Raw genomic sequence first — 17,716 nt, 5'->3', positions numbered from 1 at the left:
GAACAAAGTTCTTCAGTCAGTTTGATTGGCAGCAAAGGTTCTTTATTTCTCTCCAGCATACATCTTTATACTCTTGAAGCAGGCAAGCAAGCAGTTGCTAATTGGTTAACAAAATTTTACACAGCCGCAGCTGTAACCCCATAGGGTAATTATCATCCTAACACCTGTTTGACTTATCATCCTATTTACTGCCTACCAGCAGATAAAAACTAGCCTCGACCTTGAAGTCTAAACACTTCAGCTCTCAAATACTTATCTGCCAAGTTCCCACAATCCAGGATCGGGAGCTAATTCCTCCGGAGGAGTTAGAACAACTGCACTTAGAACGACCCCAGAACAGTTCTGCATGGGCCCCACCAGTGGGTGGATGAGACGTTCTGGTGCCCCTTCATCTCCAATTCTATTGCCTGTCTCCAAGCAACATCCCCACTGCCTGCTTTGCTTGAGCAAGGATGTGGCCCAGGAATCCTCTCTCTCGTCTTTGTGCTAGGGGCATGAATCCCCCCAGCTGCCCCTGCTGTGAGGGTGTCCCTCCTTCTGGGCCCATGTTGAGACCTGGTCCGAGTCAGGCCCTGGAGGCGGATGGGGAGGCTGTTGGGATGAGACCATGCTCCCATGCTGGCCTAGGATAGAAGAGGCACTAGTGACTTTCTCCTGTGGCGGTGGAGGTCCTTGCAGAGCCCCTGGATGCTGCTTTCCTTTAGTCAGTGCCAGGGAGCTATTCAGCGAGAAGACTCTATCTCTGAGTCATTATAATGAATGGGCGACTCTCTGGTGTCCTGGCCTTGGTGTCTCAAGGCGACAGCCAATACAGGAGAGCAGCTTTTTAAAAGCATCAGCATGCTGTGCCGAAGGCTCTCGGAGAGGAGTCTGTGCATTGTGAGCCAGGCCGGACATCTTCCAATGAGCCAGTGGCCAGGGCCCGGGAGATGGCCCAAGTGCATGGCATGGCTGCAGAGTGTCGTCATCCTCTGCCCCGCTGTCCCTGCTGTTTAACCATGAGCAGAGTGGATGTAAAATGTTGCCAGATCCAAACTCTGCTCAGTGACTCACCCACTTTGCCACAAGCCCCGCTGACTCCGCAGCCTGTGCGGCTGCCAGGGGTAAGGCAGGCACGGATTGGAGATGGTGCACTGCGATGCCCAGAGGAGGGGCTGACTCAGATGCTGCTGACGATGATTATAACTCACAGTAGAACATGGAGCGGGGTCGGGGGGGTGGGGGGGTATCTAGAGCGGTCCCAGCCCTCTCCACTATGCTGGAGCTGGCACTCCTCTGTGGCTGGCCACAGGGGGGTGCTGGTGCTCTTCAGAGTGGGTGGTGTGAAGTCTTTTCCAGAGGCTTGCTGGGCAGAGGGATGGGACTCTGAGAGGCTTTGAAAACCCAGCTACACTCCTCTCCTCCCGCCCTCCATCAAGGCAGTGTAGCCAGCTGGGCCAGACAAGGTAGGCTGGTTAGACACCATCAAATAGACAGCTGATTTTCTGGTGTGATTAGGTGCTTTGGCATCTCAGTCATTGGAATTACCCTCAGAAACAGAGGCTGGTGGAAGAAGGGCGGGCAATGAAAGCCAAGCTGAAGTGGACAAATGGTGCCCCTCCCACAATGCCCAACACAACTGGTTTCACAGGCCCTGCTGGATACTGAAGGGGCATTTTCACGCACTAGCTCCTAGCATTTATGCAGCACTTCAATCTGCAGATCTCAAAGCACTTTCCAATGGAGGCCGGTATGATCATCCCTAGTGGGGAAACTGAGGCACGGAGCTTTGGTGTGACTTGCCCAAGATGCCCCAGCAGGTAGAGGTGAGAACAGAATGTGTCTGTGGCCAGGCTGCAAGCCAGGTAATTGACCTGTTCCTTTGCCCTCCTCTCTTCAGGTAGCCATGCCCCATCAGTGGCTGGAGGGAAACCTGCCCGTGAGCGCTCGGTGTGCCGTGTGCGACAGGACCTGTGGCAGTGTCCGGCGGTTGCAGGACTGGAGGTGCCTCTGGTGCAAGGCCATTGTAAGACCCTCTCCCTCCCACCCCCTTCTCTATTCTGTTCTCTCAGACCATGCCCATCACCATGGTATCTGAGTGCCTTGGCCTCTATTATTTCTTTGGATCAGATATGGGTATTGTACACCTTCCATGCCATAGCCACGACTGTGGATGCAGACACATAGCTCTGCCTGTGCTGGGGCTCGGTGGTCATAGCGTGTTTGAAGTCCTTCTCAAACACAGCTACGTGGCAGCACCGCTGTAGCACCCACATCCAGCACGGCTACAGGCGTGTTACAAAGCCATGCCCATGGCTGCCGATGGGCGTTATCCACTGAAAAAAAACCCTACCCACGTTGCTCAGAGAAACAGGCAATGGAGCTGGGCAGCCACCACTTCCACTCAGAATAGTAATGGACATGAAAGGGTCTCCAGCCACATGATCTGCATCTGGATCCAGATTCCAACCCCCCAGGAATGGGGGTGTTGGGCTCTAGAGGCTGGCTTCAGCCTATTTTCTCATGCTCTCCACAGACACTAACTGATGGAGCCTCACACCTTCCTGTGCAGTAGATGAGCATTATTGTCCCCACTGCTACCAGTGGGGAAACTGAGGCACAGAGCAGGGATGTGATTTGCCCAAGATCACACAACAGGGCAGTAACAGAGCTGGGAAGAGACCAATGTCTTCTCGCTCCCAGCCTCTTGCTCTCACCACTAGACTAAGCTCCCACCCTTTCGGCCAGTAAGCTCATGCTCTCTCCTGCTGCTTTGTCCACCCTAGGTTCACAGCGCCTGCAAAGAGCTCTTTGGGAAGAAGTGCCCCTTAGGACAGTACAAGGTCTCCATAATCCCGCCAACTGCCCTGAACAGCATCGACTCTGATGGTGAGTACTGGAGCCAAGGACTACTGGCTGCCAGTCAGGCTGGGGCAGAGCTGGTAGGGGGACGTGGGAAGGCACTTCCTTTGAGCTTGATTAGAGTGTCCTGAATGGCTGGAACTGAGTCTCTGAGACCTTGTGGCCCACTGAGCTTGTTCATCTTTCCGGGGTGTCCAATACAGTTGATCCAGAGGACTATAGACTGGACCCTGTTGCAGCTTGTTGAAGCGCCGACATTGCTGGCAGAAATCCACCCCACGCTGCCCTGCTGCTGCAGGGGACACAGGGAAGGAGCTGGCACTCTCCAGAATGTACTGGCTGCCATGTAGGAGCCCTGGAGGCCCTATGCTGGAGCTATGCTGAGGCTGACCTCTCAATCCACTTAGCCAGGCACTTGCAGCTCCTGCTTCCCTGCAGATGGAGCCACGATTACTTCCTGAGCAGGGAAAGTGCCTTTGAATGGCTAAGAAATGGGAAAGATCAATGCAGGCAACTCGCTGCATGGTTCATGCTGGGAGCCGCCTCTCCATCCTTCCCAGCCCCATCTCTTACCTGCATCCCTTGCTGTGTTATCTATGTGGCCTGCCAGACCCCAGTCCAGAGCCGTAACGAGGTATTTTAGTTAACTGGGTAAGCAAGAATATTGGCGCCCCCTAGAAGCGATTCTGAGGCAGGGCATGTGGGGTCATGTCCCACCCAGATTTCTGCCTTTCATTTAACACAGAGGTTTTCAAACTGGGGGGACACCTCCTCCCAGGAGCCGATGGATCGGAAGTTGGTGGGAGCCCCTTAGGCCCCTGGCTCTCCACGCTGTGGGAACCAGGGTGCTGGCTGGCTGCCTGGCAACCCTCCCTGCCTTGCTCCCCAAACCAGGCCACCTCTACACGGCCGGGTGCTTCCCAGGCAGAGTGGGTGGCACAGCTCCAGGCTGCACCCCTGACATGCTCTTGGCTCTCCCCTGAAGGAGCCTGGCGCCAGCAGACGACACCCCATGGAGCTGGCCTCTGCCCGTGGAGCCCAGTTGCCAGCAGCGAGTGAGTGCCTCAGGGAGCGTCTCATGGCAATGCCCCACAGTTTGAAAATCTCTATACTAAATGGAAGGCAGAAATCAGGGGGGCACATGACCCTGCATGCCCCCCATGCTGCCCCATTTTTCTGCCCCCACGGCTTTGTACCCTGGGCGGCTGCCGTGCTCACTCTTCCCTGGTTACAGTCCTGCTCTGGTCCCTGAGCAGTGCATCATCTATGTTTCTTGCTATCTGGCAGATGGAGTCCTTATTTCCTCCTCTGCCTCTGTCCTGCCAGGGGACCAGCTGCTCCAAGTAGCTACTGAGAGGATCTCCCCTTGTGGTCACAGAGGCAAGGGAAGGTAGGATCTGTCTTCTGCAGGATCCAGGCACCACTCCTCTCCTCTTCCAGCTGCTCTGGCAGAAGCACCGTCTAAGGGTGCAAAATGAGGGACGTCTCTCTCCTGGCCTGATGCTCAGCCACTCCTATGCCCCACAGCACATTCCCGTCTCTCCTCCGATCACATATGGTGTCATTTTCTGATTTCATGCCAATGGCAGGGAGGGAGGGGACCCGATGCCATGCTCTGCAGCTCTCCCCACCCCTGTTGGCAGCTCCGGGGCCGTTTCTCAGCACAGATGGGCAGAGGGAGGAATACATTTCGGTGCAATGAGCAGCATTGCCCCAGTGGGCTACTTCTGTGATTATTTTCCTAGCTTCAAAGGGGAGGGACAATTAATCTTCGTGCTGCAGCTTTGGGAGGGAGTTCCCTCATTGTGCATATAGCATGGCACAGCACGGCAGGCATGGTGGTGTTGTGACCAAGACTCCGGATTCGAAAGCCCCTGTCAGGGTGAGAGAACACTTTATGGGTGTAATAGCAGGGGCACCGTATTACTAGTGCTTTGAGATTCTTGGATGGAAGGTGTCATAGACGGGTAAAGATGGGCAACCATCGATCCGCTGGATCCAGGTATACGCGTAAGAGATCTAGTCAGGTGCCTGATGAATCTGTGTATGGCTGACAAGCCCAATTCGAGAGCAACACAGCGTTACAAATTTCACAGATCCATGTGTTGTCTAAATTGTAATCCAAGATTAGTCCCTCGCATGAACAGAAATAACTTTGACCGAGTGTTGCGCCTGGCACACAATGCAGGCCCAGAGCATCAGCGGGAAAGGAAAGGGGCCATGGCGGTAGTGGGGAAGAGAGGCTAGCACTGGGTTTGAATTGAGATGGAGAGGAGGATTGGGGAGGGCATTCCAAGCAGCAGCTGCAAAGGAGAAGGCTCTTGCAGCAATGTGAGCATGGAGAGGATCCCGGGGTGAGGTGGGAGGAAGGTTAGAGCAGCAGTTTCTAGGTGGCTGGGTGGGAAGATTGCCCAACCAAGGGGTTTCTGCTGTAACTGTGGTGCCAGGCTGGGAGGGGTGAAAAACCCTGTGCTAGGGCCTGCTGACAGCCCCTCGGTCTGAGCTGACCATCTGGGGCAAAGTTTTCAAAAGGAGCCGAAGTCCATTTTCAGAAGGGAGCCGTTGAATGCCAATGGGATCTTGCTTGCATCTGAAGAAGTGGGTATTCACCCACGAAAGCTCATGCTGCAAAACTTCTGTTAGTCTATAAGGTGCCACAGGATTCTTTGCTGCTTCAATGGGATTTAGAGGCCTCTGGCATTTCTGGAATTCAGGCTCCTACGTCCCTGGCAGCATTTTGATGACATTCCCCAGGTCTTGAACTGAGGAGACGTTATCCCTGTCTGGGCCTCGCTGCCATCCCCAAATCAGCCGAGGAGCTTCAGCGGCTTTTTAAATCCAGGTTGCACAGTCTCCTTGTAGCTGAGACAAGCCACTCCCGTTCCCCTCTGTAGCATCCCTTCATGCACTCGCTGCCCAGAATCTTCCCTCCAGAGCCTTCGCTTGGCTGTGAGTACTGACTCTGTCCTCTGTTCCCTCCAACTCTTGATCCTTTTACCATCCCAGATGCTTTTTTTGGGGCCTGCTCCGATTCCCTGGTAGCCATCTATAGTGGACAACCCCCATGTACAACCCTCCCCCCCCAGCTAGAGGCTTTGCTTCAGCCATTATCTATTGGAGTCAGGCTGAGGATGGGATGTGACAGGGTGCTGCTCACACCACTGTGCCACTATCCCAGAGTAACAGGGGTGTTTCTGCCAGATTGATCAGCGGTGAAAGAGTTTCAGTGGAATTCCCGTCATTGGGCTTCTGGATCAGCAAACCCGCTGCTCTGTTCTTGGCACAACACTGAGCCACATCTCCCGCTGTGCACTGAAGTCAACAGGGCGATGCTGATTTACAGTTGCAACAGGCTTCTCTGGTGATTGTTTCAGTCTGTCTGTCTGCAGACGCAGGCATTGCTTCAGGCTTGGGTCCCTCGCTGCAGACAGAACCCTCTCAGAGTGAAGGTTCAGGTTCTGCAAATGCTACTGGGGCTAGCTGAGAAGCACTTAACAGTGCTGACTCTAACCCCAGGATCCAGCCAGCGCTGTGTAAATGTGGCTGTAATGGAGTTACTGCTGATTTACACTGGTGTGGGAGGAGAACTGGGCCTTGCTTCACTCCTGTGTTTCATCTCATTTCCCCTTTTAAGCATCCTAAGATTTCACTTGTCTTTGAAATAATATCCCTGCATTGGACATTGCCTAGTGATTGTTCATCAGCCACTACCCCAGGTCTTTTTCCTTCTCTCAGGCTGGCCCTGATTGCTCCCTCCACCCCTGTGTTTGTGGCTTTTCTTCTCTGTGTAGCACCCTGGACTTGTGCTCATTTTTATTCCTGTCACTTACCCATGCCAGGTTGAGTCCGTGCAGACAGTGATTTCTGAAATATTCATCATGTGCCCTCTAGTTCTCTGTCATCTGGCAATGTGGTTTCCACCCCTTCGTCCAGGTTGCTGGGAAGTCTTTGGACAGAGTTAAAGCTGATAACGAACCCTGAGGGCGGCCTGTGGACACAGCTTCCAGTCAGAACTGGCCCCTGGCCCTACTGCCGTCTGTTCTTTAGCGTCTCAGTGTCATCCTAACTCGCCTTGCTTCATTGAGGGGCATGGGATCAAATGCCTTTCCCAAATCCTGGGCATAGAATCTACGCTGTATTTGCCTTATCTATTTCTGCACAGCAGTTACCTTGTCTGAGAATGAGATTAGATTAGTTTGATATGATGGGCTGGGCTTTGATTTAGAAAACTCTGCTGCCTTTTCTGTATAGCATCAATTTCCCCAACTCTGCCCCGACAAATGCGTCTGCTTATCCATCCCTGGAGCCAAGGCTGTCCGGTTTCCTAGGTCTGCTTTTCTGCCAGTCTTCCAGAAGCAACGGGATGGGAGTGATAACAGCTCAGAGAGTTTTTATCCAAATTCTCTAATGCTCTCGGGAGGCTTCCATCTGGCTCGAGCTGAGCTAAATATATTCTCCTCCTCCAGATATTTGCTTGCTTGGTTTTTAATGATTTTGCTGCTTCTGTCATCCAGTGGCTCATCTGCCTCTCTCATTACTCACTGGGATACTGTCAGAGTAACAGTCAGGCATTTAAAAAAACATGGCTGTGCTACTAATAATCTACCTCTCCCACGTGCTGTCCCCTGTCCTTGAGAAATGGTGGCAGGGTGCTCCTTAGCATCCCTCATGGTGAGAGGGGAAAAGCATCGTGCAAACACCTGTCTCTTGCCAGCTGGAGCTGAAGTCTTTTTCAACACCGCTGTGGGCGTTGGGTTTAACTCACTCACAGCTTGGACAGCGATACCAGGCCAGCCCACTCAGTTTCACTGTCTGGTTCTCATGGGCCAAGGCACAAGCAGCTGTGGTGTTTGGATTTCAAGACCCTGGGTTTCTTCCTTTCTCCTTGAGCATCAAACACCCATTGCCACTTTACTTAGTCCTCATTGCACTCAGTGCTTTTCCCAGGGGCCCTCCTGGATTCTTCCTTCATAGGATCATAGAATATCAGGATTGGAAGGGACCTCAGGAGGTCATCTAGTCCAACCCCTTGCTCAAAGGGGGAACCAATCCCCAGACAATTTTTTACCCCAGTTCCCTAAATGGCCCCCTCAAGGATTGAGCTCACAACCCTGGGTTTAGCAGGCCAATGCTCAAACCACTGAGCTATCCCTCTCCTTGCTCAGATTTGCAATGGCCCATGGAGTCTTTCTTCCCCTCTATCACCTCCACATGCCTTTCCTTCCCCTCTGGGGACTGCAGGTTTCTCCCTCCTCCTCAGCCCTTACTCGCCCCGACTGCAGGTGCCTGTGTCTCCTTTCAGGGCCTTGTAGGTGATTTCATTTGTCCTGTGCTCTCTGAGTGTCTGCCTGGGGCTGCCCCTCTGAACCAAGCCCTCTCACCTAACAGGGCACCAAACTGGCATTCCACAAAGACTAAACCTTCCTTCTTCCTCATCCCCCAGCTCTGCTTGGCACTGGGCCACATAGCTCCCAGCTTATGGAGGTCTCTGTGAGGTCAGGACTTTCTCTCCAACCCCTTACCAGACCCTATGTTGGATCCAATTAGATTTCAAATATCACAGCGAGATTTCTCTTCCTGCTTCCTCACACCCCAAGATTTTCTGGATGGTTCAGATAAGCTGGCTCTTTCGCTTGCAACCTACGCACTGACTCAGCATCTCCTGGTGGTTTGGTTCTCACATCCGATTAATTTGTTCTCTGGCTGTAGCAGATGCTTAGCAATGCCCGGGGAAGGCAGGAGGGACCAGGCGGGTAGAGCTGACAAGCTCAGAAATGTGACAGGAGAACTACAGAGCCTTGATTTTTCACGAGTGCGTTCTCGGCAAGCTGCAGATGCTTTCTTTATTGCAGCTATTATACAAAGGTACTTGGGTGAAACCTCATGGTAATACTTGCCTGCGTCTCCGGCTCTCTGTGGGCCTCCACCAGTTATTGGTGAGGGACGTGTGCTTGTCTGCGCTGAGCTGTCACTCATTTTCATGCATTATTTAGGGATGCCAACTGGTAATATTTAAAAGCTGGACACACCAACAGGATTTCTGGAACCTCTCTTGCCCCACCTCTTCCCCCTGAGGCACCACCCCTGCCCCTCCTCTCCCCTCAAAGCCCTGTCCCCCATTCGCTCCTCTCCTCTTCCCCTCCTCAGTTGCTTGCTGCTTTCTCCCTCTCTCTCCCATCCCCCATTGCCCTGGTCGGGAGAGACTCTTGTATAGAGCTGGGACTGGGAGCTGCAGCCGCCCAACGCAGGTAGGAGGTGGCCCCAGCTTAGTAGGGGCTGGCGCGGGTGATGACCCAGCGCCTCCCCCGCCCACAGTAACTGGATGTTCTGTGTCCAGTCAGTACACCCGACTGGACACTGTCAGGTCCCCTTTTTGACCAGATTTCCGGTTGAAAACTGGGCACCTGGCAACCCTAGCATTATTTCATATATTCCAAGGCCAGAAGGTAGTACTGTGACCATCAAGTCAGATCTCCTGGATAGCACAGGCCAGAGAACTTTCTGTTCCTGTTTGAACGAAAGCAAATCTTTTAAAAAAACTTCCAACCTTGATATAAAAGCTGCCAGAATCCACCATGACCTTGGCAATTTGTTCCAATGGTTAATCTTCCTGACTGTTAAAAATGTATGCCTAGTTCCATTCTGAATTTGTCTAGCTTGAACTTCCAGCCACTGGATCTTGTTATACCTTCGTCTGCTAGACTAAAGAATCTATTATCTATTTTTTGTTCTCCATGTAAGTACTAATAAATCATGATCAAGTCAGCCCTTAGTCTTCTCTTTGTTAAGCTAAATAGATTGAGCATATTTTCCAATCTTTTAGTCATTCTCATGGCTCTTCTCTGAACTCAGTCCAATTTATCACCATCATTCTTGAATTGCGGACACTAGAACAGGACATAATATTCCAGCAGTGGTGCCTAATACAGAGGTAAAATCACCTCTCTTCTCCTACTCACTACCCCCCTGTTTATATATCCAAAGATTACTCCTGGGGGAATTCTGTACCACTGTGCACGTGCAGAATTTGTGTCCCCCACAGATTTCTTTGCTTCCCTGCAGAAAAATGACTTTCTGACGGGGAAGCAAAGGGAACCCACAAGAGCGGTCATATGACCCTCCCCAGCAGTATGTTTCGGGTGCCCAGGGCAGCTGGCAGAGAGGTAAATCACTGTGGGGCAGGGGGCGGGACTGGGGAAGATACTGCTGGTGGCTCCTACCCTGTGCCGGGCTCAGCTGCTAGTCCCAGCTGGGCTGGGGGGATGGGACTTCCTCTTCCCCTGCACAGCATCCAAGGTCATGTCAGTCACCCCGGCTGTAAGAAGCTTTGCAAACTCCCCCCTCCCCCCACCCCGGCCATGCTTCCTGCACCCATTGCTCCTCAGCTGCAGGGGGAGGGAGCACTGTACAGGCAGCTGGTACCCCATCCACCCAACCTCTGTGCATCCAGACCCCCTCATACTCAGACTCCCATACCCGGAACCCCACCTGACAAGCCGCACGCTCCCTTCACCTGGACAATTCCAATGAGTAACCAGCACTTGGATCCCCACCCTACTAAGTCCCAACCAGCTGCACCTGGATCCCCACTCCCCCAGCATCTGGACCCCCCTCCACTGAGCCCCTCACACCCAGACTCCTCTGCCGAGTTCTATCTCCCACCACATGCAGACCTCCCACCCTGAGTCCCATCCACCTTAACCTGGACCCTCCAGCAGAGTCCCATTACTGTTGCACCCAGATCCCCCGAGCCACCTACATCCAGATTGCCCCACACAGAACCCTCTCAACACACTACTGGATCCCCTCCCACTAAGCCCCTCCACACACGGATCCTGCCTTGCTGAGCCTGCCTGCCCACACCTAGTGCACGCATGGAGGGGCCGGACCCTGGAGTGTTTCTGGGGCAGGCCTGGTCCTTGCACTGTGTCAGGGTTGGGTGCAGCCCCACTGCTTAGTCTGTGTTCTGGAGGTGTGGGGGGACGACTGCACAGTGATCTCCCACCTCTGTACAAACAGTGGCTTGTGCTCCCCAATGCCATGCTGGAGCCTCTACATTTATTTGACAAATAACATTTTAAAATATTGTGCGCAGAATTTTTAATTTTTTGGCATAGAATGCCCTCAAGAGTAAAAGATCATACAGCATCACACTTGGCACTCATGTCCAGCTGATTATCCAGTATGACCCCCAAGTCTTTTTCAAAGTTGCTGTTTCCCAGGATAGAGCCCCCATCCTGTAAGTATGGTGCATTCTCTGTTCCTAGATGTATGACTTTACGTTTGGATGTATTAAAATGAATATTGTTTGCTTGTGCCCAACTTACCAAGTGACTGAATGGTTTGGACCATGCCATCTTGTGGTGTCTTAGATCCAGTCATCATAACTGGTGGAAACAATGCTTTTTGGAAAGTCACCATAGCTCATTATTGAGGTGTTCTTATCTCCTGGTGATGTAGAACCCGGAGCTGCGTGGTCCCAGGACGGGAATAGTGTGAGGGTGTAAGTTACAGCAGCAGCAGAGTTGTGTGGGGAGCCCAGGGCTGGAGTAGGCTGGGGTCTGTAGGTTGGGATTTATGTGCATTGGTAGAGTGATGAGAAAACCTCCACAGCTGAATCCCTCCTGCTAGCTAGGGCTGTCAGGTCGTTGGTGTCACACCCATATCTCTCTCTCCCAGAAGACATGCACACTTACTGGATGTGAGTCTGTGTAGTCACAAAGTCCAGAGCTGGTGAAGGAAGACCCCTCCCTTTCTGGAAGCAGCGCTGGGCAGAGCAGAGAACGAAGCTGACAGCCCTTCCCGGCACTGGGCAGCACTCAGCATGCCCTGTGCAGAATGCAGAGCTGGGCCTTTCACGAGAAGAGTAGCGAAAGAAAGCGATTCCACGGCCAAGTGAAGCGGAGGCGGCTGCGGGCTCTGGGCCAGCTATTGATCCCTGTCTGTAGCGGTGCCAGCCCTGATCCATTAGCAGATTTCATTTCCAATTTAATTTTTTTTAAAGTGCTGCACTGACTGTAAATCCTTTGTGGGCTCCCAGATTGTTCATCTGGTGTTTACTTAACAGTCAGTGCTTTGCTCAGCAAACGCCGTGCATCCTCTGCTGAGCCCTGACTGCCTCGCAGCAAAAACCCCACCAGGGATTTGCTCCTGCCTGCAGAAAACAAGGGCTGTTTTCCAGCCACACACCTGGCAGCCTTTCCTGATTTCTACACTCCATCCCCAGATCCCAACCTGGGTCAGACAGCCTCTGCTTCTGCCTTCTGCAGCATGGCTCCAATTCAGGACAGCACTTATACACTTCGAGTGCAGAAGGTGGGGGCCCGCAAGTATTTTAAAAAATAATACTGGCCGCTCCAGGCTTGTATTAAACTCCCAAGGTTACAGCCTCTCTCTGGCCTTGGATGGGTAGATATTGCACCACCCAAATGCAAAAAAACCCTTTGAACCCAGGAAGGCGCCCTTGGGAATTCCTCCCTGTGGGGTACCCTCAAGCCCTTTCATTCCCCCTCCCATCCCCCCCGGGGAAGAGCTGAGAAAGAAAACAAAGGAAATTAGCTGTTGCTACCAGCTAATCAAACAACATGCACAAACATCTTAGGACACCAAAAATCCAATCCTGTTCTTAAAAAAGGTAAATTTTTTCAAAAACAAAAAAGAAAGAAAATACCTCTGGAACTTAGGCTTTTGCTAGATTTTAAAAGAGCAATTCCAAAAATTAAGCACCCAAAATAGCTTTCTTGGGGGTTCAGCTTAAAGGTTACAAGCAAATAAAAGCATCTGGGGTTAGCACAGAGGAATCCATTAGCCATAAGAAATAAACAGAAATAACCCTAATCACATCTTTCTAAACATTCCTGATCTACTTACACATTTGGGGGTTCCAGATAAGAAGTTCTTGGTATGATCTGATGATTTATGATCATACCTGGCTTAAAGCTGCTTACAGCATTGCTGCTCTGTATCTCTGCTCTCCAGAGAACAACAAACAGACAAAGGGAAGTTTTTCCCCCCAATTTTAAAAAGTTCTAGCCCTCCCATTGGCTCTTTTTTACATAAGAACATAAGAATGTCTGTACTGGGTCAGACCAAAGGTCCATCTAGCCCAGTATCCTGTGTACTGACAGAGGCCAATGCCAGGTGCCCCAGAGGGAATGAACCTAACAGGTAATGATCAAGTGATCTCTCTCCTGCCATCCATCTCCATCCTCTGACAAACCGAGGCTAGGGACACCCTTCCTTACCCATCCTACCTAATATCCATGAACGGCCTTAACCTCCATGAATGTATCCAGTTCTCTTTTAAACGTTGTTATAGTCCTAGCCTTCACAACCTCCTTAGGCAAGGAGTTCCACAAGTTGACTGTGCGCTGTGTGAAGAAGAACTTCCTTTTATTTGTTTTAAACCTGCTGTCCATTAATTTCATTTGGTGACCCCTAATTCTTATATTATTGGAACAAGTAAATAACTTTTCCTTATTTACTTTCTCTACACCACTCATGATTTTATATACCTCTGTCATATCCCGCCTTAGACTCCTCTTTTCCAAGCTGAAAAGTCCTAGCCTCTTTAATCTCTCCTCATATGGGACCCTCTCCACACCCCTTATCATTTTAGTTGCCCTTCTCTGAACCTTTTCTAATGCCAGTATATCTTTTTTGAGATGAGGAGACCACATCTGTACACAGTATTCAAGATGTGGGCGTACCATGGATTTACATAAGGACAATAAGATATTTTCTCTGTCTTATTCTCTATTCCTTTTTAAATTATTCCTAACATGCTGTTTGCTTTTTTGACTGCCCCTGCACACTGCATGGACGTCTTCAGAGAACTATCCACGATGACTCCAAGATCTTTTTTCTGACTCGTTGTAGCTAAATTAGCCTCCATCATATTGTATGTATAGTTGGGGTTATTTTTTCCAATGTGCATTACTTTACATTTATCCACATTAAATTTCATTTGCCATTTTGTTGCCCAATCACTTAGTTTTGAGAGATCTTTTTGAAGTTCTTCACAGTCTGCTTTGGTCTTAACTACCTTGAGCAGTTTAGTATCATCTGCAAACTTTGCCACCTCACTGTTTACCCCTTTCTCCAGATCATTTATGAATAAGTTGAATAGGATTGGTCCTAGGACTGACCCTTGGGGGACACCACTTGTTACCCCTCTCCATTCTGAGAATTTATCATTTATTCTTACCCTTTGTTCCCTGTCTTTTAACCAGTTCTCAGTCCATGAAAGGACCTTCCCTTTTATCCCATGACAACTTAATTTATGTAAGAGTCTTTGGTGAGGGACCTTGTCAAAGGCTTTCTGGAAATCTAAGTACACTATGTCCACTGGATCCTCCTTGTCCACATGTTTGTTGACCCCTTCAAAGAACTCTAATAGATTAGTAAGACACAATTTCCCTTTACAGAAACCATGTTGACTTTTGCCCAACAATTTATATTCTTCTATGTGCCTGACAATGTTATTGTTTACTATTGTTTCAACTAATTTGCCTGGTACTGACGTTAGACTTACTGGTCTGTAATTGCCGGGATCACCTCAGAGCCCTTTTTAAATATTGGCGTTACATTAGCTATCTTCTAGTCGTTGGGTACAGAGGCCGATTTAAAGGACAGGTTACAAACCCTAGTTAATAGATCCGCAACTTCACATTTGAGTTCTTTCAGAACTCTTGGGTGAATGCCATCTGGTCCTGGTGACTTGTTACTGTTAAATTTACCAATTAATTCCAAAATCTCCTCTAGTGACACCTCAATCTGTGACAATTCCTTAGATTTGTCACCTACAAAAGCCAGCTCAGGTTTGGGAATCTCCCTGGGAAGACTGAAGCAAAGAATTCATTTAGTTTCTCCGCAATGACTTCATCGTCTTTAAGCGCTCCTTTTGTATCTCGATCGTCCAGGGGCCCCACTGGTTGTTTAGCAGCCTTCCTGCTTCTGATGTACTTAAAAAACATTTTGTTATTACCTTTTGAGTTTTTGGCTAGCCTTTCTTCAAACTCGTCTTTGGCTTTTCTTATTACATTTTTACACTTAATTAGGCAGTATTTATGTACCTTTCTATTTACCTCACTAGGATTTGACTTCCAGTTTTTAAAAGATGTCTTTTTATCTCTCACTGCTTCTTTTACATGCTTGTTAAGCCACGGTGGCTCTTTTTTAGTTCTTTTACTGTGTTCTTTAATTTGGGGTATACATTGACGTTGGGCCTCTATTATGGTGTCTTTGAAAAGCGTCCATGCAACTTGCAGGGATTTCACTTTAGTCACGGTACCTTTTAATTTCTGTTTAACTAACCCCCTCATTTTTGCATAGTTCCCCTTTCTGAAATTAAATGCCACAGTGTTGTGCTGTTGAGATGTTCTTCCCACCACAGGGATGTTAAATGTTATTATATTATGGTCACTATTTCCAAGCGGTCCTGTTATTATTACCTCTTGGACCAGCTCCTGCTCTCCACTCAGGACTAAATCTAGAGTTTCCTCTCCCTTGTGGGTTCCCGTACCAGCTGCTCCAAGAAGCAGTCATTTAAAGTATTGAGAAATGTTGTCTCTGCATTTCGTCCTGAGGTGACATGTTTCCAGTCAATATGGGGATAATTGAAATCCCCCACTATTTTTGAGTTCTTAATTTTGGTAGCCTCTCTAATTTCCCTTAGCATTTCATCCTCACTATCACTGTCCTGGTCAGGTGGTCGATAATAGAGCCCTAATGTTATATTCTTATTAGAGCATGACATTACTATCCTTAGAGATTTTATGGAACATGTGGATTCACTTAAGATTTTTACTTCATTTGATTCTACATTTTCTTTCACATATAGTGCCACTCCTCCCCCTCGCCCCACACACGACCTGTTCTGTCCTTCCGATATATTTTGTACTCTGGAATGACTATGTCCCATTGATTGTCCTCAGTCCACCAGGTTTCTGTGATGGGGGGAAGGATAGCTCAGTGGTTTGAACATAGACCTCCTAAACCCAGGGTTGTGAGTTCAATCCTTAAGGGGGCCATTTAGGGATCTGGAGCACAAATCTGTCTGGGGATAGGTCCTGCTTTGAGCAGGGGATTGGGCTAGATGGCCTCCTGAGGTTCTTTCCAATCCTGATATTCTATGATTATATCAATGTCCTCCTTTATCACACCCATCTTATTATTTAGACTTCTAGCATTTATATAAAAGCACTTTAAAAAAATGTCACTGTTTATTTGTCTGCCCTTTTCTGATGTGTCCAATTCTTTTTTGGGACTGTTTCTCATCTGATCTGCCCTCTAGATTATCCTCTTCCATCCTCTCCTCCTGACTAAAACCTTGAGAATCTCTATCAATAGACTCTCCTCTAAGAGACGTCTCTGTCCGATCCATGTGCTCCTCTGCAGCAGTTGGCTTTCCCCCATCTTAGTTTAAAAACTGCTCTGCAACCTTTTTAATGTTAAATGCCAGCAGTCTGGTTCCACTTTGGTTTAGGTGGAGCCCATCTCTCTGAATAGGCTCCCCCATCCCCAAAGTTTCCCCAGTTCCTAATGAATGTAAACCCCTCCTCTCTACACCATCATCTCATCCACACATTGAGACTCTGAAACTCTGCCTGCCTATCTGGCCCTGCATGTGGAACTGGGAGCATTTCTGAGAATGCCACCATAGAAGTCCTGGATTTCAGTCTCTTCCCTAGCAGCCTAAATTTGGCCTCCAGGACGTCTCTCCTACCCTTCCCTATGTCATTGGTTACTACATGTACCACGACCACCGGCTCCTCCCCAGCACTATGCATAAGTCTATCTAGATGACTCATAGACTCATAGACTTTAAGGTCAGAAGGGACCATTATGATCATCTAGTCTGACCTCCTGCACAATGCAGGCCACAGAATCTCACCCACCCACTCCTGTAACAAACCCCTAACCTATGTCTGAGTTATTGAAGTCCTCAAATTGTGGTTTGAAGACCTCAAGCTGCAGAGAATCCTCCAGCAAGTGACTGCAGAGGAAGGTGAAATACCTCCAGGGCCTCTGCCAATCTGCCCTGGAAGAAAATTCCTTCCCGACCCGAAATATGGCGATCAGTTAAACCCTGAGCATGTGGGCAAGACTCACCAGCCAGCACCCAGGAAAGAATTCTCTGTAGTAACTCAGATCCCACCCCATCTAACATCCCATCACAGACCACTGGGCATATTTAGCTGCTAATAAAGATCAGTTGCCAAATTAATTGCCAAAATTAGGCTATCCCATTATACCATTCCCTCCATAAACTTATCAAGCTCCCCTTGGAAGGCTGTTCTAGAACTTCACTCCTATAATGGTTAGAAACCTTCGTCTGATTTCAAGTCTAAACTTCCAAGTGTCCAGTTTATATCCATTTGTTCTTGTGTCCACATTGGTACTAAGCTTAAATAATTCCTCTCCCTTTCTAATATTTATCCCTCTGATATATTTATAAAGAGCAATCATATCCCCCCTCAACCTTCTTTTGGTTAGGCTAAACAAGCCAAGCTCTTTGAGTCTCCTTTCATAAGACAGGTTTTCCATTCCTCGGATCATCCTAGTAGCCCTTCTCTGTACCTGTTCCAGTTTGAATTCATCCTTCTTAAACATGGGAGACCAGAACTGCACACGGTATTCCAGATGAGGTCTCACCAGTGCCTTGTATAATGGTATTAACACCTCCTTATCTTTGCTGGAAATACCTCACCTGATGCATCCTAAAACCGCATTAGCTTTTTTAACGGCCATATCACATTGGCGGCTCATAGTCATCCTGTGATCAACCAATACTCGGAGGTCCTTCTCCTCCTCTGTTACTTCCAACTGATGTGTCCCCAATTTATAACCAAAATTCTTGTTATTAATCCCTAAA

At 49.2% G+C, this 17,716-nt stretch overlaps 1 protein-coding gene across 5 annotated transcripts in view; it reads left to right on the top strand.

The window, feature by feature from the left end:
* Window positions 1-17,716, top strand: part of DGKK (diacylglycerol kinase kappa) — a 193,422-nt gene that overhangs the window by 128,318 nt on the left and 47,388 nt on the right. For all 5 annotated transcript variants that reach the window (XM_039488324.1, XM_039488323.1, XM_039488319.1 and 2 more), the window contains 2 exons: window positions 1,880-2,005; window positions 2,766-2,868. In XM_039488324.1, the coding sequence (XP_039344258.1) occupies window positions 1,880-2,005; window positions 2,766-2,868 (229 nt within the window). The remainder of the gene's footprint in view (window positions 1-1,879; window positions 2,006-2,765; window positions 2,869-17,716) is intronic.

The sequence above is a fragment of the Mauremys reevesii genome, linkage group 9 (genome assembly GCF_016161935.1).
Source record: "Mauremys reevesii isolate NIE-2019 linkage group 9, ASM1616193v1, whole genome shotgun sequence".
Classification (NCBI taxonomy): Eukaryota; Metazoa; Chordata; order Testudines; family Geoemydidae; genus Mauremys; species Mauremys reevesii.
The sequence above is the reverse complement of the archived record's forward strand: the minus strand, read 5'-3'. Positions and strand labels throughout refer to the sequence as shown.